At 34.9% G+C, this 25,626-nt stretch overlaps 1 protein-coding gene across 1 annotated transcript in view; it reads left to right on the plus strand.

The window, feature by feature from the left end:
- Positions 1-25,626, plus strand: part of LOC123525624 (uncharacterized) — a 135,189-nt gene that overhangs the window by 37,086 nt on the left and 72,477 nt on the right. Inside the window, exons 7-16 of the mRNA XM_053539166.1 lie at positions 1,629-1,907; positions 2,490-2,753; positions 3,541-3,819; positions 4,224-4,771; positions 5,195-5,368; positions 7,221-7,337; positions 7,705-7,744; positions 8,007-8,075; positions 18,871-19,287; positions 20,440-20,557. Coding sequence (XP_053395141.1) covers positions 1,629-1,907; positions 2,490-2,753; positions 3,541-3,819; positions 4,224-4,771; positions 5,195-5,368; positions 7,221-7,337; positions 7,705-7,744; positions 8,007-8,075; positions 18,871-19,287; positions 20,440-20,557 — 2,305 coding nt within the window. The remainder of the gene's footprint in view (positions 1-1,628; positions 1,908-2,489; positions 2,754-3,540; positions 3,820-4,223; positions 4,772-5,194; positions 5,369-7,220; positions 7,338-7,704; positions 7,745-8,006; positions 8,076-18,870; positions 19,288-20,439; positions 20,558-25,626) is intronic.

Below are 25,626 nucleotides of genomic sequence, written 5' to 3' on the forward strand. Positions count from 1 at the left end.
TACTTTTGAACATGGTGGGAGTCAGAGTGATGCAAGATGCACATAAACCATTTAAGCTACCTAGTGGTGTTTTTCCTATAAACCGTTCAAAGAATAAAATATGTTCCTTTTTTGTCCCTTGGTTACTTGTTGCATATTTGTCCATGATATCGAATTAATTTGTTTTGAAAAAAGCCCTGTTTATCACGCTGTTCCGTTCAGTATATGATATATATCTTTCATAGATTGAATACTTCATGTTACCACAACAATAACTAGAGTCCAGACGTAAACTTTTGTCGATAATGCTCCTGTTACAGCAACAATTAACTGTAGCTTCACTACTGTATTTGCATATTTTCGAGTAGTCAAGCGAGCTGTCAGTCTGACATCTTTTATCGTTAAATACCGTATAAGTACTTATTTCGGCGGGCTTAATATTCTGCGATTTTTTTTTCAAAAATGAGGTGGTAATAAAATTTCTGCGTACCTTATTTCTACGGTGGCTTCCATCTCACGTTGATGGAATTTATTTCTGCGGTTCTGTTCTCACCGGTTGTTTCATTAATTTCAAATAGACAGGTACGTATTTTGTTGTGATTTTGACAGTTATGTTGGCTTCCGATTTGAAAATAAGAGTTCACGGCAATCTGACTAAAGTACTTGATCTTCTAAACGAAGATCTGAGAACGACCCATTCACATACGTCTTCTGTATATTTTGGATTTCCAGTATTGCTATTTTTATTTTAACAAATCAGACGACTTGTTCCAATGTCAAAAGAGTAAAAAAAAATGTGCAGTCATTCCTGGGTTCGAACCCGGGACCCCTCGCTTACAAAGCAAGTCGCCTACCGACTGAGCTAACCGGTTATCTGACACATTGCGACATAAGAATTGTAAATATCAAAAGTCAAGGCTACAGGTAGATTTGCAAAATGTTGTAAGTTAAGCTCTGATTGGCTAGCGAAAGGGTCGTCAGAACGAGGCTATGAATAGGTCGTTCTCAGATCCTATGCGTAGCGTAATAGGATATGTACTTTAGTCAGATTGGAGTTCACGGATACCGATGTAACATTGTCATCATCCCATAATGTTCATTGTTAAATGCAAGGACAAACAGTCATTTTATGAATAAGATAATGCCAAACAGACACGAAAAATGTCCGAATCTATATATTGCAAACATTCTGTACATTGTAACGGTATGATATATTTTTAAAGTCCCATACAAATAACGGTAAACATGACCATCGCCAGACGAAAATTGAAACTGACAGCTGACTGCTAAATGGTGAACGAAAATCAAAACATTTTATGTTTTATTGTATTTTTTTCAACAGCAAAACAATAATAAAACGGTTCCATTACATTACCGTTACCACTAAATTTTCAACTTGCTTCGTCGGCATTCGACAAAAGCCGATAACGCTAGAAGACATTGTCTTATACTTAACCGGATTATAGTGGCGGCTTGTATCGTCGTTTCACGTCATCTCAGGACAAAATTTTCTGCGGATTTTAAATCTGCGGTATTATTGTCTTCCGCAGAAAACGCAGAAATAAGTCCCAGCAGAAAAATGTACTTAAACTGTTATTCATTGCTGGTCTATTGTTATTGTAGTATAAACTGTTATAAATTTAAAACAGACAAACCTTTGAAGATAATCGAGAAGTTACATGTAGCGACAGCAGAAATCAACGTAAGAGTGAATGCGGATGTCATCTTAACTTGTACAGTCGACCAGCATTCAAACAATAGTGTTTGGCTACATAACGGCAAAGAAATTAAACCGTGTGATAGACTATGTGTATCAGTACAGGAACTAGAACATAAACTCACAATCCATAATGCTACGATAGAAGATGAGGGTGATTACACAGTTGATTATGGTGATGTGAAATCAAGCACAACTCTAACACTTAAAGGTAGTTTTGACAATGGAAGGTAATCGTAATGTAAAATGTTAAATGTTTCATTCTTGGCATTGCAAACCTATACATACATTAATATTTTAGCGATGGAGTATTGATAGAAGGTTTTCATTAACAACTAACTTACGACATTTGTAATTCTATTTCATCTCATGGTACCATTACAATACAACGTACACAGACACGATATGTTTATAAAGAAAGACTCTCTAAAGTTCACGGCGTTCCAATCCGCTGATTATCTTTCTGCATAAAAATCACACAATAAAATTTGTAAATCAAAACTCCAATATTTCCAGAATAATTAAAAGGCGTCCTATGTCCTGTGTTAACTATAAGTATACCTATCAACAGACATCTAACTTGAAACTAAATGCTTGCAGTCTAAGCACGGTAAGCTGTTCGTTAGGGTTTGGTCTAACCTAAATCAACGCTTGATGTAGCACCGTTATACTGGGTGCCTTAGACCAAGATCAAATATTTTAAGGAATGATGGTAAGAAGGAATATACTCTATACTATATGATCGTTTATTATTGGCAACTCAAATGAGACTGGAATATAATTTGTTTTACAGGAAATCTAGTATTCACGAAACAACTTCAAGACACGTTTGTTTATGTCGGCGAACCAGCAATTATCACATGCAAACTCAATGTTTCTGACAAAGCAGTTATATGGCGACATGATTACAAACCTGTAGAAGCAACAGATAACTTAAAACTTGTTGCAGATAAATGTACGCACTGGGTAGCGATTTCAAATACAAAGTTGACAGATGCAGGATATTATTCGTGCGTATGTGGCATAGAATCAACAAAGGCTTCCCTCAAAGTTTCAGGTATAAACACCTGCTGTAGTTTCAGAGAACATTACAATACTCTTCATATGACTGTTGTTTAAATGCAACACATATTACAGATATCAAACTGTAACTTTGTTTAGTTATATTTTTGTAATATTGACACAATAGTAATACGTGAATTTAGTTATGTGCTTTCTTGTTTTAAGAATTACTGCATAATGATTCATTCTCGTTTCTTGTTGGCACGAAATTCGGAATAAAAAAATTGTTATAAACATATTAAATTGTAATGGCATATCTTATTTGGTTAATGGCAGGACTGAACATATACAGGTTAAAACGCGTAGCTTGAGTGTTTATGCAGGCTAAGGAGTATTGATGTCCACTAGGGCCACGTCACTGCCATTTACTCAGATGTTTAATTAAGACATTAACGTAACACCTAGTTATTGGGACGTAGAAAATGTCATTTTAATTAGGGGCAGGAAAACAAGAAAATGCATATGAGCCGTGCTTTTAAAGCCTATTAGAATTGGAGAAACTGTTAGCGAACAGTATGGATCCTGACCAGACTGCTTGGAAGCACAGGCTGGTCTGGATCCATGCTGGTCGCAAACCCACTATGTTGGTTTTCTCATGGCATGGCTCATATGACAATCATCACATAAGTATAATCATTAATAAAGGGCTGAATGAAATGTTGATTGAACCTGTTGCCCGAGTCATTTGCTTTTGTTTTGTTGTAATCTTATGTATGCACTTGTATGTATATTTAAGCAATAAATATCAGTGGACTGCAAAGTTGTCAAATTATTCTAAACAGAAAGACCTTTGATGATAACCGAGGAATTGCATGTAACTACAGCAGAGGCAGATGTCAGAGAGAATATGGATATTGTTCTAATGTGTTCGGTAAGCCTACATACGAATAAAGTGATATGGAAACATGATGGCACAGAAATCATATCATGTATAAGACGCCAGGTCACAGTGCATGGACTAGAACACAAACTGACAATTAGGAATGCAACGTTTGAGGATGACGGTGATTACACAGTTGCCTTTGGGGAGAAAAAGTCAAGTACAAACTTGATAATAAAAGGTACTTTGTGTTATTCCTCAACGAATTGTTACTACCTCAATATGAATATTGTTGTCATGGTAATATTAAAGACCTACATATTGATGTTATGTGAGTGTATTGATAAAACATTATCATATTCAGTCATTTCCAACTATTAGATATTATTATCAGTTCAGGACTTTGAATGTGTTGCTTTAATCTATGCGTGTGTGTTAATTTCGCCATTTGAAATATAAGTACTAACGGGCGAACAAGAAAATGTTTACACAGTGTATCTTGTTTTGCAATAAATTAGAATTTGTTATTGTATACACTTGTTGAACGGTTTGGCAACACCTATGTCTGCTTTATGTAAGGTCGAATTTACAATTAAAACCACACAATCTCTTGCATAAGATGCGAACGTGTCATTCATATTTCAGGCAATCTTAATCTTTTACACAAAAAGCAACTGACAGAAGATCTGTTCCAAAACTGGATCAGAGGTGCTCTTGGTATAAAATATTTGAAACAGGGTATACAGGAGTTTGCTGAAAATTCCGTACAATCTCATTACTATGAAATTAAAAAGCAGCTTCCATCTATTGTATGTGAAAACTGCACAGAAGATGTTCTTCTCCCATCACACACACAGGGACAGTGCCCAAGGAAATCAAAGTGTCTATGTTCTAAACAGCAAAGAAACAGGAGGGTTTGTCAAAGCCAAGGATTTTGTAGTAAGTTTTATGATAAGATATTTTTTGATCACCGGTTCTTCGATTTAACGCTTACGAACACAGATATACAATCGTGGGGAATCGATCCCTGGAGTGTTGCTACGTGCTATATCAGTACTACTGGTTACAGAGGCAAGCCGTCAGCGAACGAGATTGACTGTTCGGGACTACTGAGTATGTTGATCAACAACACTTTTATCCATAGAATTCTTGGTGACGTCGAAATAAACGGAGAAACAGATCTTTTTAAACAGGTAGGCAAAACTTACTAGAAACGAACCCCAACATACACACGCACGCAAGGACATAATGTTTATTACGGTGAAAGTCTCTATTTCTATTTTAGTTTAGAAATGGCGTACCAGTATGTTTTTCATTTCAAAACCTGTTAAGGTTAGTCCAGTCTGTCCTAAACGTTATTAGCGGCTGTTAAACGTTAGTGTTGCATGTCATATATTGTATCCGAACGGAAACTATAGTTTGGTTATTTTTTTCTATCTTAGTTTGATGAAGCATATGTGTAACATTTCAAAACAAGTTTATATTATTCCAACCTGTCTTGATCTTTGCTACCGAATGTTCAACTCTTGTGTAACATGTCATATATAGTATCCGTTTTTGCTTAAAGTCGGTATATGATAATGGGTCTTATTGAATTTGTATATGTATTGGTACAGGCGAAGGATACACGCAACGATATACTTCACAATGCGAACTATGAGTTATCTGAAGGTCAACTGCAATGTTATATTGATTTGTTCAAAGACGTTTTGGAAATGAAAGATGCCAAAGGCGGATACCCACTTTCCAGACAACCAGGTGCTCAAGATGCCATTAGTAATCTGAATGAGGTAGTTGCACGTATATTATTATTAGACAGATATAAAACGTGACTTTTAATCATTGTGTTACGTTATATTACCACTGTAATGTAGTTCTGCACGCTCGTATAACGTAGAATTTAGAATATGATTAAAAAAACTTCAAAACTTCAGACTATACATAGAACATTCGGCAAATAAAAATGATAGGGTTTTGTACTGGGTATTTTTGCTAGACTGATTTAAAAACAATTGCCCTCACACAAAGTTTCATAATGGAAGTCTGTATAAAATTACAATTCGGATAACATTTTCGCGCATAGAAATAGTTCTACAAGGCAAACGTGAAGAAAAGTGTTCATAGTTGTCAATAAACCTTCAGTCTATAATATGGTGAAATTCAAATGTACAGGTTTTTGTATTTGTTTTTTTTTTAATATTTGCCCTTGATTAAAGAGATCCATGCATTTCAAGCTGTTTGTAAGAAGCTTTGGACGCATTATTGAACGTGTCACATGTTTTTATATCATATTTTAACTATAGAAAGATAGCCAGTTGCCGTTGTAATAAATGTACTTTTCGGTTGCCATAAAATCAAAAACTACTTTCTTTTCCGTACGCCGATTCCAGGTTTTATTCTGTTTGTCGGATACATGACTTTGTGCCATTACTTCTGGTTTATCAAATGTGCATAACTACCTTAACAATATGCAGTTGTATCTAGTTCATCCTGTAAAGTAATGAGAGGATTTCAACTTATAATTGAAAACCTTAAAATATACGTACATGATCAATGACGTATGATTCATAATAACAAATATTCAATTTGAGATCTGATACATTAATGGGTAGTTTTCAAACTAAGACGGCATAATTTTCCATGAGACGCCTGTTTTCGCAAGTTCAACATATTTTCTTTAATTTATGTACGTATATCTTTAAGATAGTGTAACAAAAACAACAACAACAACAACAGTGAAAACAACACATTTTCAAATTATTGTGTATCTTTTTTTCAATTATTTAAATTTCTTAATATCATAAGAAAGACACCTCTCGAGTATTAGAAGCAAAGTCAAACTGTGCATGTATCAGACAATGCAACCAAGCAAAATAGTAACAAATTTCTTTTGACTGAATCTGGTAGATAAAAGTAAAGATCCTTTGAACTTTGATGGCGAAATAAAAATATCGCTTTAAATTATTACAGTGTGTTATCATTAATTAATGCTAACGGAATAAAGCAATAATATCCTAATAACTAGTTTGCGATGTATGAAGTGCGAACTGAAAAGTGTCTGCTCGATTTTTTTTTCAGACCAATTCTTTCAATGAAATGTATCAGTCAACGTTATACAGGTATTGACTCTTGAACCATCGGATATAATGTGAAACTCACCAGAAAAGGGCTATATCGACAAAGGCGACAGCCGAGTTCAATATTACTCTCTTCTTGTGAATATCACAATACATCCAATCAAACAAAGTTAATTTTTGTTACAGTACTTCGTAATGTGAATCGTATGCCAAAAACATCTTAATAACATAATTTCACTCATCGTGTATGTTATTTGTATGACTATTTTTGGCTGAATTTATGAAGCAGAAACGTGCTGTTAATTGGATTTTTCTTCTTGTTTGGAAGATATTAGGAACAAACAAATATTCCTTATATTTAAACGGCGTTTGATCATCTGTTAAGAAACATTATTTTGATTTTATATGATTACCAAATGACATTTATTCTAAAATACTAGCAATCAATTGACACATATTTACATTTAGTTAGAAGGACTTTGCTGTTGAAAGCAAGTAGTCTGTAATATAAGAATTAAAGATTGCTTATTACCTGTAGTAGCACAAATTGTCTATTCTCATATAGTTACAGCAAAAGCAGATTGATATACGTGCATCTCAAGATTTTAAAAAGCAAATACAAGACATAAGAGAACATGCAAGGGGTGAATTATCGGAGAAGATAGAGGAGGCCGAGAAGCAAGTATGCATATTTATTTATATTGTAATGTGATGGCTACGTTTTTGTCGTGTTGAGCGACCTGTGAAGTTTCAACTTTTCTCTATTTTAGTCAATTGTTTATGGTTAACATATACACAAAAACATTGCAAAATTTATTCATTTTGATTTTGTGTTACATTGATTTAATTTATTTTTGTATCATGCGTTTTTTAATTCTAGTTCAATGTAAAGTCTGACAAATAGTTTTCTTAAATGATTGATTACGAATATCTGTATAAGTGTAGCAAAAGAGTTCACTTCTGTTGTAGACTAAAACGTAAGTCAAATTTTTTTTTTACGTTTAGTTACATATACTTTATCTATCATAAATAAGTTCTTTCATTTACAGAACAAGAGGAGAGTCCAACAGTTAGAGGAACAATTAGAAAGTATGTATTACCGGTAACCAGGTATATATTTTTAATCAGTTGTGCAAACATATTCTCAAATTATCTATTCGAAGATGTATATCATCTGCAGTGAAATTGCTTCGAGTAAATTTCAAACTTTTCGCAAAGGTTATGTATTGTCGCAACTGTTGCACAAAACTTTCTTAAGAATATGTGTCCAACACAAGATCGGCTTAGTAATACCCAATTCAAGGAAACTTTACAGTGTGGTATGTAGCATAATGAATACTATTTGTTTCAGTGACAGAGAAAGACCTTCAGCTGATGCGTGACCTCAGATCAACAAAGGCAAAAAGTGAAAAGACTAAAGGTATACTGTAATAAAATTTTGTTTTAATACTTACTCATAGGCTGTTGCGAATTGTTATCATCTGTACTGGTCCCTATATTTTGAAAAAATATGTTTTTATAGAAGCTTGTGTGACACCTTATAATTATCTACTTGGCTAAGTTTTGTTGATCTATTTCTTGAAATGTCGGCTAACTAATGAGACTTATTTCACACCCAGTAAACGACTGTACTCCCCATCTTCCTCTTGCGACTGATTAAGACAATATACTGACAAGTAAAAGTTGAAAAACACCATTTAAAACTACTGATATGTTTTGATGGTACGTATATTTATATTTTATTTAAAGCTGATCATTATTTGTTTCTGTAAATAATGTGTTAGTTTCATTACAGGTAAAATTATAGCAAAAACGCGATTAATCACTGATTTTGTCCTGAAATTTACATTGTCGGTGTCAAAAGTACATATTTTCTTGCATATAATCAACTGTTTCTTGGATAAAGAAACAATACTGGTTTGCTAAAATAAGATAAAATTATGCTGAAGTCTCCATTTTGTTTATAACCGTCAATAAAAGAAGATTCAGTGTGATTTTCGGACTGTATGCATGTTTACTTGAGTACTGTACAAGTGTTTGCGACTTTCGTAAAAAGACCTTATGCGCCTGTTTGCAACTGACTTATTTATAAAATATCGGCGTTTCCTATGCCCCTGTAGTATTTATTCATAATTATAACCCGCACACGAAGTTTGATGGAGGGTGGTATAAAGGAGTCACTATGCGGTCTGTCTGTTCGGTCTGTTTGTATATGTGTCCTCATAAATTTGGTCGTGCAATTACTTGAATACTTTGACACCTACCTCTCTCGAACTTTACACACAAACATCGGCAATATGTAATGAATGCCAGTCTTACTCTTTTCTTTTTCACTTTAATGTGACACTTAACGGTAAATCCGGGTCTATTTTTCGCGTCCGTGTCGTAACTTCTTTATGCATTAAGGGATTCTGAAATAACTTGGCACAAATGTTCACCATCATGAGACGATATGTCGCGTACAAGACTTTCCTTTCTAGAATTTCAATCCATTGAAACCGATATATCATCGCAAACTACAATAGATAAGCTGTCAAAATATGAACAGCAATTGGGGTGATGAGATTTTTAGTGAAACAGCGCCAGATTGAATCCAACATTCAACATTAAATTACATTATATACATGAAGACTGGTCAATACAGATAATTTGGTATGTATTTTTTTAAATTTTATTTACGCCTTTAAAGGACATAAATCGCCCACTGAAGTCGCAAATTGGATACATTGTTAGTCGCAAATACGAGTTCAGATCAAATATCAAAATTGGGATATCGGCATACAGTGAATGTTTTTTACCGACTAGATAAAAATTGATTTCTTTCAAAAACGCACCAGATATGCAACATCGTATTTGCATATATTTATGGAGTATGCATGCTTATTTCAGAAAACATCATGGATCACTGGATTGCCAATCAATTTGACGTGTTATTCATCAGTTTCGAGACTTGGTCGAATGAATTTTCTTGCAATAAGTGTGATCAGTCAACATTTTGTAAACATTACCTGTCAGTTTCATCTATTATATCACCATATACGCATAGTTATGTTGGACCTATCATTAAACGTAAATACACATACAGTGTAAAGCAAAATAATTAATTTGAAGACGATTTCTTACCTTTCGCGTGTCTGTTTATTGTTTTGATCAGTCGCAAGAGGGGGAGTACAGTCATTTATAGGGTGTGAAGTTAGGATTAGGAAATAGAGATCAATATAATTGCACCTTTACTAATCCAGACTGTCTTGTATATTTCAAAACCTGTTCAATTGTGACATTTTGATACAAGCAAAACTGTATAGCTTCACTATAAATTACTTATTGGTATGTCATTTTGTTATCGGCTTGTTAAAAGTTTTTATTTACCAACAGTTTGCTGATAAAAAACATGAAACAGTTTTTAAATGGTAAGACAAATACATATCAGTATATCCTATTTTTTTGTATTGCAAGAGGGTATTCTATTGTGTCTAAACCCGTTCATTTGTGCAATTGCAAGAGAAGGAATCTAATGTCTCTGCTTGTAAGTACTGGCCTATGTCATTTTTTTGCATATTACATCTTTAAATCAAATATTAAAAACTTCTGTTATTGATATAAACAAAACTATCAATTTTCAAAATTAATTTTGAAAAATCATTTTTGGTTAAATGAAGGACGGAGAAATCTATTTCTAGACTTTATCTAATACATTTCTACCTTTAAAAGGGATCTATCTCTATATTAGAAATGCTTCAGAACAAAATTGAAGTGTTCTGACTTTCTTGACAAATTGTGGTACCACGAATGGTATGCAACTACATCTCAAATGTGTCTTTAGTTTTGTGTGAAAGATTAGGAACAGTTTTACTATGTAGAGATAACGCATTTTTCATGTTCCGGACTTTCACATCTAGATAACGCATCGCAATGTTAACGTTCTTGGTTACATAAAAAACATTTTACAAGTACCAACAACAATTAAGTGGCATCCACAGATGTTCATACTTGGGTGCATTGAATCTTAAATGATACACTAGGGGCCTCCGTGACCTTGTTGTTAAGGTCGCTGAATTCGAATCACTTGCCCCTTACCTATGTTGATTCGAGCCTCACTCATTGTGTGTGTTGAATTCTAAATATGAGGGAAAACCTGGCTAAGGGAAGGTCGATGGTTCTACCGAGGTGCCTGCACGTGATGAAATAATGCACCATCTTGCTCCATCATTAAAGCTGAAGAGTCACTAAATGACATATAATTGTGTTGGTGAAACATTAATCATAACAAAACAAACAATGACTGATACTTTAGTGTGTAATTCCATGAAAAGCGGCGTATTGTTCACAGTTAAAATAGTGGGCTTGCCTTAAGGTATTGGACTCCTTATAGTAATGTTAACAAAATGTCATTTGCTTTGTATATTCTTAAAGTTGACCATGTTTTGCACTGTGCTGCAAATCTTCAACAACTTTTACCGTTCCGTTTTTTTGTAAATTTTGTATAGTTTATGGTATTTCTTCAAGCTCAAGTAGAGACAAATTTCAATGTGATGGCCACTATCTAAAACGTTTGCAGGGAATTCATTACAACATTAATTTTGATAAAAGAAACATCAAACTATTGTTAAACAATCATTAAACACAAAATGAAACTGTAAATATCATTTTTCTATGGTTCCTCAAGATAGAATTCTAACTCAAACATTGAAAAAATAAGGTTTAATCCTGTGGGTTTGTTTTGAATATTGCTCACTTCATTCAAAAATGACCTTGGGGCAGAAGTAAATCCTAACTGCATTTCTTCCAAGCTATATGATCTAAAGAATGTAGGTAAAACAGAGAATTTTTACCGCATGTAACTCAGTATGTTTAAAGATGTCTAACTCTACCCCTCCTGATTCGGAGGTATTCACTTTGAACAGCAAGAAATCGCTTATAAAATGAAAATTTTCTACTTTTGTAAAATACATCCATAATAAGTCTTGAAAGAACTACTAACTTACTAGAAGAAGGAAAAGTATGGAAAAAAAAAATTGCAGTCAAAGTAGGTTTATCGTAGAATTTGAATACTCTTCAAAAAGGAGGTACTCTATTACGGGTTCAATACCTTAAACGAGAAAACAATTAAAGAAAATGAGAAACAGGAAATTTTTTGAGTCCTCAAAAACGGGTCAATCTTTACAGTGAATGCCTATAACGCTTATACTATATGATTATAATAAATAATACATTGATTGCCTGTAGCGTATATAAGTTGGTTCTATGTTAACAGTTTTTGCAATACCCGTAAACACCGTATCGTTGAAGAACGTATAATTGGTTTTTACCCGAAAGAGCACTGTATCATTGACGAATGTATATATGGTTATTTTATACGCTTTTATACGGTAGATAAAGCCATTATAATGAAAGTTTGCTCTTGAGCTGAAGAAATAGCTACAACCGATCAAAACGTATTCGGGCTCATCCTAACGTTGTTAAACGTATTTTTTAATTCAAAATACGTTAAATCCACGGTCCGGGTTTAAACTTCAAAAAGGCACAAGTTTCATAACGTAACAGGCAATCGCTGTAAAGACTGGCCCGTTTTTGAGGCGACGGCATTTTTACCCGTTTCAGTAGGCTACAGGCAATCGTTGTAAAGATTGGGCAGGTGCGTAAAGGAAATTTAACAAGGATTCCTAATAACATATTTCCTTCTTGTGACATTTTTCCTACAAGTCCTGAAGTGTTTTTGTACGGCTTCATCATCAGCCAAGTTAATTTCCTTTCTTGTTTTGGATTAATGCTATGTATATCCAATCTCCTTATACTGCTTTTGTGCCTCTGTTCAGTTTTAATTTCTTCCAAAGTTATAATGCTATCAGTCTCTCTATTTCGTCAGCTGTAGCGATCACTGCTTCCGCTTCTGAGTATAATTCAAAGGGTCAAATATTCGTACTTACATGTGGTTGCCTTGTTGATAACCACCAATATTGAAACTATCAATAACTGATGCCTCTCCTTGAACAAGTCAGTAGGTTTACAACGTAGTCTGTCTGCCCGTCAATGTAATCAGATTCAATCATCTAAACATAAACATCAATTGACGACTCTGTTTGTCCGGGTATACTTATAAGGGTTTCACTTTCCTGCCTTTGCAGGGCAGGTTTTCTTTACCAGAGGGACAGTGTTGAATGAAAAAAATAGCGTCAGCAAGATGTTTTAGCCAAACCGTTCCGAGAGTTTGGAAAACAGCTGTCTTGCATAGGAAGACATCTTTCTTCCCAATCACAGTCAAAGCAGATCGTGGTGATAAATAGACTTTGGTATTACCTAGCATAACTTTTATATTTTATCACGTCTAAATAGTGCCTTTACTATGTGACATCACCTATTCTAGACAAAGGTTTTTCATAAGGGAAAAACAGGAATATCTTGGCACATGTTTGGACAAATGTATACTTTCACCGCTAGGTAAACCAGAAAATATCATCTGCTACTACTACCCTCTTAGTCTTCCTGTTTTTAAAATTGCAGAGTCAGTATCTCAAGTTCATAAAAATTATGATCGTACCTTGCTTCTCATCAAAACGCCAAAATCCAACAGAGCATCATCTACTATTTCAGCCGGCACGGCTTCACTGATGATCCCATACTCCTCAGTCTCAATCCTAAACACAGTGTACCCCTCTCCATCATAGATGGCCTTGCTGCCGCTTTCAACACATAGACCTGCTTAGATAAGTTCATTCTCTGCAGATTACTTGTAATTAAGATGCCCAGTGCCTGATGTGAACAATAAATGTAACCCTCTACCAGTATCGTCTTACAGGCTCTTACTCTTACTTTTCTCTTCTCCTCTCTTTTATTATGTTTGTCTTGACTCTGGTCTTTTTCTTCTAAGCGTACCTCTATTTATCCACAAGAACTGGTCGTTAGTTGTTTAAATACCCGCTGTAATACTTGGAGTCAGCGTGCTTACCTTTATTTTCAAAAAGAAATTCTAGGTTTTCTGCATGAGCTCTGATTATTTGGACATATCCTTGCGAAATGGCAGTAACAATTGAAGCATTCAAATGTTCTATTTTTGTTGTTTGAACCTCTGCTACCAGTATCTATCTTCTTAGCTTTATGTAGCTTCTACCTCGAGTATGTTCTGCAAAAACCTATTATTGGCTGTTTTTTGTTAATCACAGTCTTGTTTTATAATATCAATTTCAGTCAAGACTTTCTCTCACTCTGAGGTTTTGCCTCCTTTCTGGCATTCGTTACACTCTGCCGTCAATGTATGTTGACATTCTACCGTCATCTATTTCTCCTCTGACATACCTACCGTTTCTTCTGTCGTTCCAACAGAATTTCTGGTTTGGAAAAAGTTAATAACATTAAAGACGGCTTTATCTATAGATTATTGGTTTTTGTGATATTCCATCTCACTACTATTACCATCATCTCTCAGTCTATCTTAAAATATTCTCCTCATTTCTAATATGCCTTTCTCTGTGGCCGTAAGCGTTATCATAAAGCATCTTCAAATCTACTGCAAAATCCGTTGCCTTTTCTCAAAGATTTTGTATTATTCTACATTACATGCAGCAAAAGCCCTATTTGCTTCAATGACCATAAATCTGTTGTTCATTTCTTGAACTCGTTCTCTGTTATTGTAAAATACGTCTAGGCTGCAATTCAGAAAACTTTTCTGCTGCTTTTCCTTCTATTCTAGTTAGTAGATATTTTTCTCTTCATCAGTCCACCCTTATGTATGTAAATCTATTTAAAGTCGCCACCGTTTATCCATATGGGTGACTCCTCAGAAAGACTGTTAGTAATGTTAATCGCAGGATAGTGCAAGATACAGAAGACACTCCAATTTCAGAAGCTTCCCTGGTTCTTTAGCGTGCCAGATGTAAAACACTCATACACGGGACTCAAGTTTGAGTAAGTTTTAGTAATTTTTAGTTAGTGGAGCTTCTTTGTATGGTTCTCTAGGATAGTGTTGTAAATACTGGTTTTGCAGACCATTTTGTGTTGTTGGTATATTATTCAAACGTGTGAGCTGCCTTGAATTCTCAGTAGATACTGGCTGAGAAAGCTTTATGTTACGTAGTTCTGTTACAACATACTTAGGTATCCAAGTGTTACATGCTACATCTGGAGATAACCAATTTTCATCATTGTTCTGTAGATATTTTTAGAAAGATGTGTTGACTTCAGCATCTCTTATTGTACAGAGTCTGTGAGGTGTTTGGGAATGTACTGAAAGGTCATCTACGTTCTGTAGATCTGCTTGTTAGTCTTGGCTTGGATCTTCACATCTGCTGTTCATATGATTTCCTTTGGATTCGGAAACGGGATCTATATTATGTATTTCACTCCGTCGCTATCATCGGGAGACGATTTTCCATGCTAGTCTTTCGATTTTGGTTTGTACTGAAATCTCTGAATCCTCTCAGTAGAATGTCTAAAAAGTTTCCACTGCTGTCTACAATAAAGTGTTACGCTCTGGCTAGCTCGTATAATTTCGGGACTTGCTGTGACTTGAAATTTGGTAGGATTTACCGGGATTGGACCTCGAACTCTTGACGATGTAGTTAAGCAAAACAATGATACTTTTGATGTTTGGCTTTTTGCTTTAGAACAGATTGGGGTTCAAAGTCAGTTCAGCTCAGTTGGTTAAGCTACTGATACTTCATTTCTCCAATTAGTCTACTAATTCTACCAATATTTACCTTACAACTACATAACACTAATAAAGCATTACCAAGATCAAATGAATTTAACCTGTTTATTCACCTATTTCACCTCACTTTACTGCTGCACAAAAACCACAAGTTTTGAAATTTCTTGTCAAAAATAGAATAAGGATAGTAACCAAAAATAGGGTACTTCCTTTGAATAAAGCCACTAAAAGCCAATAAACTGACCAAGTACACACCGACTCACGTATGAACGCGAGAAAGAACACAACAAACTCATGCATAGGGTTCCCATCAAAAGCTTGTGTACATGGAACAGCCAAAAGTATTCGTAAACAAAAGAAACAAGAGTTGAAAATACTAAATTAAAGAAAAGTACATGAAAATATAAAGCAATGAATACTTTCTAAATAAGATAACTATTACATGTGAATCATATCTGAGCCGTTTCTTAAGATAAAGAAATTGTTTTGACCCTTGCAATGGGGCATAATGGCTGCAGCCATTTTAAAATTTAAAATGTCATATCTTACAAAAACAGCAAATATGAGGACAGTATGACAGTGAATTGATGCTATTGAAAGTAAAGAAAGTATTAATCTAACAAAGACTTAATGATATAAATAGTTTAGGCACTGAAACTATACTAAAACTAGAATACAATGTATACAAAACACTAGAATGTATCAATGCACTGAATTTCAGAAAATATGTCCTTTGTTAGTTTTCAGACGGCTGATCTAATAAATTACTTTCCCTTTGACAATTTTAACAAATTAGAAAGTAAGTAAAATTCTTATTAAAGTTATTTGACCAACCAATGAGAAGTGAGTATATAGTACTTAAAAAAAGCTACAGCAGGTAACTGCTACTCCTGCTGACGGTTACATTTATTTATCACCAGGTTCAAGTTTTGCATGACATTAACTAAGAAGTGTAACGCACAAACCAGTTAATGTACATAAAAACTGTTTGTCTACATAACAAATGTTCCAAATATATTGGGAATAGCACATAAAGAACTACTAACTGAACGGCGCAAACTAGTAAATGCACAACACGAATTTAAAAATGTACCGGACAAACTAGTAAATATACATATCAAACTGTTTAAACTACAAGACAAAAATACGAGTGATTTGTACCGAAAATATTGCAAAAAGCACATGACGAACTAATAATTGGACAACACAAACAAGCGAATTCATGGCACAAAATTAGAAATTTACCGGATAAAATGTACATAACAAACTGCTTTAACATGGCAAATTAAAATATTTGCATTGAGAAATGACTACGACAAAGTAATAATCATCATGTCAAGACAGTCTAAGTGTTCCTTAGAAATTAATGAATGACCACTTTTTACAGGGATCTAAAATACGGATTCATATTTCTTCTCATATCCTGACATCGCTTAGCTCAGCACGATGCTATAATAATTGGATAGCAAAATGGTGATTATAGGATAGTATGATGACATGCTGTTGATGGTATAATAGACAGTAGGAAAACAATTGCAGGATGATACGATGAATTTACGGTAAACTATTTATCCTTCTATCGCTATCCTATCATTCTACAATCCTAAAGTTCTATCGTCGATATCGCACCATCCTGCAAATACCGTTCTGATGTTCTACCATCCGACTATTCTACATGTTCTACCATACTACCGTCCTACTATTTTACTATCAGTATCAAAAATTTTGTTAAATGTCCCCACCTTGTATTAAAACGCGCTGCAGGATGATTGTCTATTAGGAGGATAGAAAAGTGGTAAAGTAGGGTGTAAGAACGTTCGGATGATGGCTTTATTTTACCGATATTATTATGTCGCGAAAGTAAAGAAAGTATTAATCTAACAAAGACTTAATGATATAAATAGTTTAGGCACTGAAACTATACTAAAACTAGAATACAATGTATACAAAACACTAGAATGTATCAATGCACTGAATTTCAGAAAATATGTCCTTTGTTAGTTTTCAGACGGCTGATCTAATGAATTACTTTCCCTTTGACAATTTGAACACATTAGAAAATAAGTAAAATTCTTATGAAAGTTATTTGCCAATCAATAAGAAGTGAGTATATAGCACTTACAATAGCTACAGGGGTCTAAAATACGGATTCATATTTCTTCTCATATCCTGACATCGCTTAGCTCAGCACGTTGCTGTGATAGTAGAATAATGAAGTGGTGATTATAGGGTAGTATGATAACATGCTTTTGATGGTATGATAGAGATATTAGGACAGTAGGAAAACAATTGCAGGATGGTACGATGAATTTACGGTAATCTATTTATCCTTCTATCGCTATCCCATCATTCTACAATCCTATTATGTCGCGAAAGTAAAGAAAGTATTAATTATCTGCAATCATCCTGCAAATACCGTTCTGATGTTCTACCATCCGACTATTCTACCATACTACCGTCCTACTATTTTACTATCAGTATCACAAATTTTGTTAAATGTCCCCACCTTGTATTAAAACGCGCTGCAGGATGATTGTCTATTAGGAGGATAGAAAAGTGGTAAAGTAGGGTGTAAGAACGTTCGGATGATGGCTTTATTTTACCGATATTATTATGTTGCGTGACCTCGAGATTCATAATGTAATTCATTCTGCAGGTTTACACTATCAATATGGTATATCGGAATGTGTGTGGCTATAACAGAGGTCGGTAGATAAATAAAAAAGAATAAAAAGGAGTATTTTTATACTTTCGCTTGTTTACACAATGTTTGTTCTTTTAGCATGTGTAAATGTTATGTTTTGCTCAACCCGGGCTAGATGGACTTGGCGGTAGCATGCATTCCCACTACCGTCCATGAACAGGCTCAATCAAACTGAGCCTTGCAACATTTTCGTTATTGTCGTGTAGAGCGAGTTTCCATATTTTCTATTATTTAATATTTGAACAAAAGTGACTTTAACATATGAATCCTACTTTTGTGTTTTGCACATCGTCCTATCGCCACCTTACTACACACAAACTTGAAGTAAATATCTTGAAAGGTTTTGTTTTCTTCCGGACGCGGAACATGACGGACGGACGGACGCTCATGCCATAATAAAAATGTATATTATGCTTAAAAAAAGCAGGAATATAATTAAGTAACGCAAGAAACTAAAAGAAAATGGGTATGCAATAGTAAGTTATGTTGGCGGGGGATGCCGGATACTAAAAGACAATATCAAGAAAAATAAACACTAAAATTTAAACTAAAAGCATACGGGTTAATAGGGATGTGGAATGTGTGTGCCCAGGGCTTGGGGATAGGAGAGAAAGAGGGCAGACATATGATGCACACACGGATGTGTGGATGCATGAACAGCATTTCTATAACCTCCTATGTCTACTTAGCAGAGAACAACAAGGTATTTGTTCATACTTTCGTGTACTGTTGTCTTCGTGTTTTGGCACTTAAGCACACGAATGTAAGACATTGCAAAAGTGTCCACTCCTAAACTACAAATAAAATGTATTTGTGTCAGATGTTCTTGATAATGTTTAACATTGAACGAGAGGTAATCTTTTTCAGTGCCTTTCGAACTAGACCTACATATACAAGTTAATGGACCAACGGGTGAGATAAGCACAGAAGGGAATCAACGTATATACGAAACCATGAACAACTACGTAACAAACCGCAATATGAAAGTAGATGCGCATATAAACTCTACTGATCAATCGGTCAACCGCCTGCTTGGAAAAATTAGTAAACTTAAAGACTGTAAAATTTCTGATGGTTTAAGAACAGAGAAATCTGCCTGCATCAAAATACACTGTTTTACTTGTGACGCAATTGAAGTGTTTCTCAAGTTAATCAATGGAAACGAGTTTCAAGAGGAAGTAGTTGTTCTACAAAAATGCGTAGAGAGGGAGGAAAACATAAAAGTACATGATGTGATAGTGAGCTGCTCATCGGAAAGCATAGGAAATACAAGAAAGCGTCTATGTAAGTACGATGTACATGTGTTTTATATAAACATATGGTAGCAGAGAAATGAATTTATGTTTAAATATGAGTGTTCTTCACACAATACTTATATACATGTGCCATTGGTTTAAAGATTCTTTTTTAAAAAATCACACTTTCTATGTTTTCTTTGACTAAATCATTCTGTGGTATATCTATACCATTAATGAAAATGACAAAGCAATACGTAATGCTTGTGAACGCTGTCATGCTATACAAATCATCATCTGATTATGCTAAATCGCGATGTACCATATTCTAATATTCAGGGACGGTAACATATGTAGATTTAATGGAGAATTTTTAATAAATATAATGTATTACTGGTAACGAAAACATGAAATTATTCTGTTATGCTAGATAAATCTGGTCGGTAACGCTCATTTTTTTAAATTAAGATTTATTGTTTGGTCCATCAAATGTCCGTTTTTTGTGAACTACGGCTTCATCTTCAAAGGTCCAGATAAGAAATAGTTGATAAAATCTGTGAGAAGACCTTTTGGAAGCATAAAATGTAACCAAACCGAATAATAGCACACTCGGTTTGATTAGTGTGTTCATGAAAGGTCAGCGGAACTCTATAAGGCAGGTATTGAAATGGTGGATCAAACAGAAACTTATTTGTTTGAGTCGTGATTTTCAAATATAAGGTTTTTTTTTTGTAATCGGAAGGATTTTATTGTTGGTACAATATTCAAAATGGAATTACCTTTAGTTTCCATAGAGATCTAAAAGATTAGTAGTAGTTTCCAGTTTTGTATCATAGATTATGTACTATATAATCAAACATACAGATTTTGCTAAAGTATATCTGATGAGCTCAGCGGTACATAAACATTTTTTTTAATGCTGATAAATATCTCTTCTTCTTGATCCAGAATGGATACATTCGTGAGAAACTTGAGTCCAGAGAAAAAAAATCTTAAAGATCTTAAGGATAAAATAACGCTAAAAATAACGTCATAACATGTCAGTAGATTTTACATCATTTTGTAGGAAACGAATAATCACTACTGTTACTGTACATTAAGGTTTAAACATTTCTCCGGAAAAAGATTGACCTTTAATTGTTTGCTTTATCAAATACTGTCAGTGGTCAAGAATACTGATATATTTATAATTATTTTATAGATGGCCGTGGTTCAACCCGAGACTTCAGTTGTAGTAATCATCAAGGTACGCAGTGCACGTGGTATTGTTCTGACCATGACGTTTTTTGCTGCTCGACATGTAAGGAGTCAGATCATAGGTAATAATTTATTTCGTCGCAAAAGGTAGTACGCATCTACAGATATTAGTTTTGTTTTACTATTTTGTTTTAGCTGTAAGTAACAAAAGATGCAGGACTTTCTTGGAGACGTATTGTATTTTTGCCTTGCCCGTCCGTCCGTCCAACTTCATTTCCGATCAATAACTGGAGAACAATTTGACCCAGAACCTACAAACTTCATAGGATGACAGGGCTTAAGGAGTAAACGATTCCTATTGTTATTTTGGAGCCACTCGATTAAAGATAAAGGTGACAGGGACATATGCATTGAAAAGAATTTCCGATCAATAACTTCAGAACCCCTTGACACAGAATGTTAAAACTTCATTGACAGATTGGACATGCAGTGTAGATGAAACATGATGATTTTTGGATCACTGTGTTTAAGGTGAAGGCCATAGGGTCCTGAATGTGAAACACCATTTTCGATCAATAAATTGACAACTTATAGGCACATAAAGTTGAAACTTCATTGGATGATTGGACATGCAGGGAGAATCTATTGATTTCAGGGTCACTAGATTGAAGACTAGGTTCACAGGGGCAAGAATATGGAAATCAGTTTCCGATCGTTAACTTGAGAACTATTTATACTAGAACATTAAACTTCATATGGTGAAAGGGCTTACGGAGTAGATGTTCCATATTATATTTAGGGTTACTAGAATAAAGGTCAAAGTCACATGGGCTTGAACATGTGAAACCGTTTGTGATCAATAACTTGAGAACAACTTGATCCAGAACGTTGAAACGTCATAGAATGATTAGACATATCAAATAGATGACCCTAATTTATTTTTGGGTAACTTGATCAAAGGACAAGGTCACAGGGGACAATCGTCCGTCACAATTCATTTTTTATCACTAACTGGAGAACCATTTGACTTAGAAACTTCATAGGGCGATAGGGCTTACGGAGTAGATAACCCCTATTATTTTAGGGTTACTAGATCAAAGGTCAGCCCGCCCGCTGAGCTCAGTAGGGATAGCGTTGGTATACAGACAGATCGCCGGGACGATTTGATAAAAGACACTGTGTTTGAAATCATTCGTTCTCCGCCTCTGACAATTCATTTGGAGAAGTTGGCAGTTACTTGCGGAGAACAGATAAGTACTGGTATTGAATCCAGGAGCACTGGTTAGGTTAACTTCCCGCCGTTGCATGACTGAAATACTGTTGAAAAACGGCGTTAAACCCAAAACAAACAAAAAGATCAAAGGTCAAATTCACAGGGGCCTGAACATGGAAAACAGTTTCTGATAAAAAGCTTGAGAACCATTTATTACAGCACGTTGAAACTTCATAAAATGATTGTGCATGTAGAATAGATGACCTTTATAGATCTTTTGGTTAGTTACTTGATCAAAGGTAAAGGTCATAGGGTCTAGAAACATGGAAAGCGGTTTCTGATCAATAACTTGAGAATATTTTGACCCAGAACCTTCAAATTGCATAGGATGGTTGGCCATGCAGGGTAGATGACCCTTATCGTTTTTGGGTTACTAGTCATAACCACAGGGAGTAGAAACATGGACAACGCTTTCCGATCAATAACTTGAGAACCTCTTGAACTAGAATGTTGAAATTGATAGGATGATTGGCCATGCAGGATAGATGACCCCTTTTGATTTTAGGTTTCTCGATCAAAGGACAAGGTCACATAGACCAGAACTGGAGAGCCAATAGGGTCAGAGTGTTGAAACTTCGTTGGATGATTGAACACGCCGAGAAGATGATCCCCATTGCAGCTAACGATCAGTGTCATTTTGATTTTCGCTGCTGCCCCCTATTGACTTCTTTCCTATTACTCCTATGCATTGGGGTAGACATTCGCTTTTCTACTCTCTAAAAAGGATCTGCTAGTTAGGTATTATCTATCAACGCCAACACACATGCTAAGCATTAACATATCAATTTACCAAATAATTTATGACAACAAATGTATAAAATTGTTTGTGCTACGACATGGAGAGAAGTGCAGTCTTACTAGCAGAAAACTTATATATCGCTGTCAAAAGTTAAACATTAATCATTCTAAAAACTATACAACGTATGAACATAAAGAAATTCACATACTCTTCTATAATTAATTATCACCGGAAAATGCTTAAAATTGATTTGTTCCGCTTTTGTCTTTAGGTGATACGGTTACATTTAAACAGATTTTAGGCTGTATCTGAATGTTTCAACTTAGTGCAGTTTTCGTGAAACATCACCGTCTATTTAAATTATAGCTTTGTCAGAAGAAATAACGACAAATGTAAAAATTACCAATCGGACATACACTAAAATAAATTGATTAATTGTAATACGCTGTAATAAGTGCCGTGAATGTGAATTTACGACCATTAAGGTAAGGCCCAAAACATAGTTTATTATAACATGCTCAAAAATTAGGGTATTTAACTAAGATACCGCCATATGTACGCAGTTACAGTCATATATGGCGGATATTACATGTAGATAACGTGTAAACAAATTTTAAAGTACCAAATTACATGAACACATAATAATAACCCAATTATACACATGTCGGTAGTCCGATCGTCAGAGCCTTTTATCCAGTTTAACATCCATATCCACTGGATCGGAATGTAATAATGCCTAGTTTTATTACATTTAAGAGTTTTGGATTGTTCCCCTTGAATTATTATGTTCTACAGTTTCCGTTTCTACGATTAAAAATAAATGAAAATTATCACCATTTACTCCAAAATATGTTATGTTTTTGATATTTTAATACTTAACAATAGGATAATTATTTTTTCAGGTGTCTGGGGTGTCTTTGGGTGTTTTGGGGTGTCTTGAGGTGAAAAGACCCTCCCTCAAAAATCTCCTTCGTCTCTACACGCCTACATTCGAGAATTTGTCAGATAAAATTGTAACGTAAAGCAGAAAAATAATCATTTCAAGCAATAATGTATAGGCTTTTATACGGTATATGGTACGCTTGCGGTGACTAATTTGTCGCTTTCTCGAACGCACGTGCAAACCGATAAGCATGTTATTGAATTTTGATTACAGTTTCACGAAAATAAGTCACATACCTACCGACAGAAGCTCCCATAATTATGTAAAATATACAGCTGATTTAAAGAAAATGTAAAGTACTGGTGTTCTCTAAAATAGACGTCTGAAATAACAACGTCTGAATGTGTAATGTTATAATATAATAAAGTGTAACAGATGCCATGATATAATCAGAGTACAAGGATATGTTTGGTCCAGTTCACATTATAGTGGAAACATTGCTCGGACAAAAATGTATCTACAGAATTGTGAAGACACTATTGTCAGAAAAACAGACAGAAAAGTAAGGGTCACAAACAGACAGAGAGAGATATTTAAATAACTGAACTTATCCTCTAGAAATATTCCGATTCATCGTATGTCTCGTATTTCGTACATCATGCATTTATAGACTAATTTTGAGGTCAATTTTTAGTTTCGCTGACCTGTGAAAATTGATACTGACTGGAGACTTAGTCCTAGGTCAATATAATTGTCTCACAACTCAACAAAACTATATATTTACCGTGAAATAACTCTGTAACTACTACTATATAAACTGTATACCTAGTATAAAGAAGCGATAAAATTCGATCAATATGCGTCAAGAAATCCATGCAGGCATATGTTACAACCCGTTTTGTAATAAAGTTGCAATTATAATAATTATAACAAAACGGGTTGTAGTGTTTATTACAATTTGAAATAGACATCACAACCCGTTTTGTAATAAAGTTAAGTGTGTGAAGTTGGCGAGAAGTTAGACATTCGACATTGAACAATGGATAAGAGAACGACGTTGGACATTTAAAGCGTGAAGTTGGCGAGAAGATAAACATTTGACATTAGACATTCGATTTCAGAATGACACTGGACATTCGAACCCAAAACGACATTGGACATTCGATCCCAGAACAACATTGGACATTCGAACCAGAACGACATTGGACATTCGATTTCAGAACGACATTGGACATTCGAACTCAGACCGACATTGGACATTCTAATCCAAAACGACATTGGACATTCGATATCAGAACGACATTGGACATTCGAACCCAGAACGACATTGTACATTCGATACCAGAACGACATTGGACATTCGATTTCAGAACGACATTGGACATTCGGACCCAGAGCGACACTGGACATTCGAATCCAAAACAACATTGGTCATTCGATTTCAGAACGACATTGGACATTCGAACCTAGAACGACATTGGACATTCGGACCCAGAGCGACATTGGACATTCGAATCCAAAACAACATTGGACATTCGATACCAGAACGACATTGGACATTCGAACCCAGAGCGACATTGGACATTCGAATCCAAAACAACATTGGACATTCGAACCCAGAACGACATTGGACATTTGAATCTAAAACGACATTGGACATTCGATTTCTGAACGACAATGGACATTAGAAGCTAGAACGATATTGGACATTCGAACACAGAACGACATTGGTCATTTGAATCTACAACGACATTGAACATTCGATTTCAGAACGACACTGGACATTCGAACCTAGAACGACATTGGAAATTCGATCCCAGAACGACATTGGACATTTGAATCTAAAACGACATTGGACATTCGATTTCAGAACGACATTGGACATTCAAACCTAAAACGACATTGGACATTCGAATCCAGAGCAACATTGGACATTCGAATCCAAAACGACATTGGACATTCGGTACCAGAACGACATTGGACATTTGAACCCAGAACGACATTGAACTTCGAACCCAGAACGACATTGGACATTCCATTCCAAAACGACATTGGACATTCGATTTCAGAACGACATTGGACATTCGAACCGCGAACTACATTAAACATTTGGACCCAGAGCGACATTGGACGTTCGAACCCAAAACAACATTGGACATTCGATACCAGAACGATATTGGACATTCGAACCTAGAACGACATTGGACATTTGAATTTAAAACGACATTGGACATTCGATTTCAGAACGACGTTGGACATTAGAACCTAGAACGTCATTGGACTTTCAAACCCAAAA

The sequence above is a fragment of the Mercenaria mercenaria genome, chromosome 3 (assembly GCF_021730395.1).
Source record: "Mercenaria mercenaria strain notata chromosome 3, MADL_Memer_1, whole genome shotgun sequence".
Taxonomy (NCBI): domain Eukaryota; kingdom Metazoa; phylum Mollusca; class Bivalvia; order Venerida; family Veneridae; genus Mercenaria; species Mercenaria mercenaria.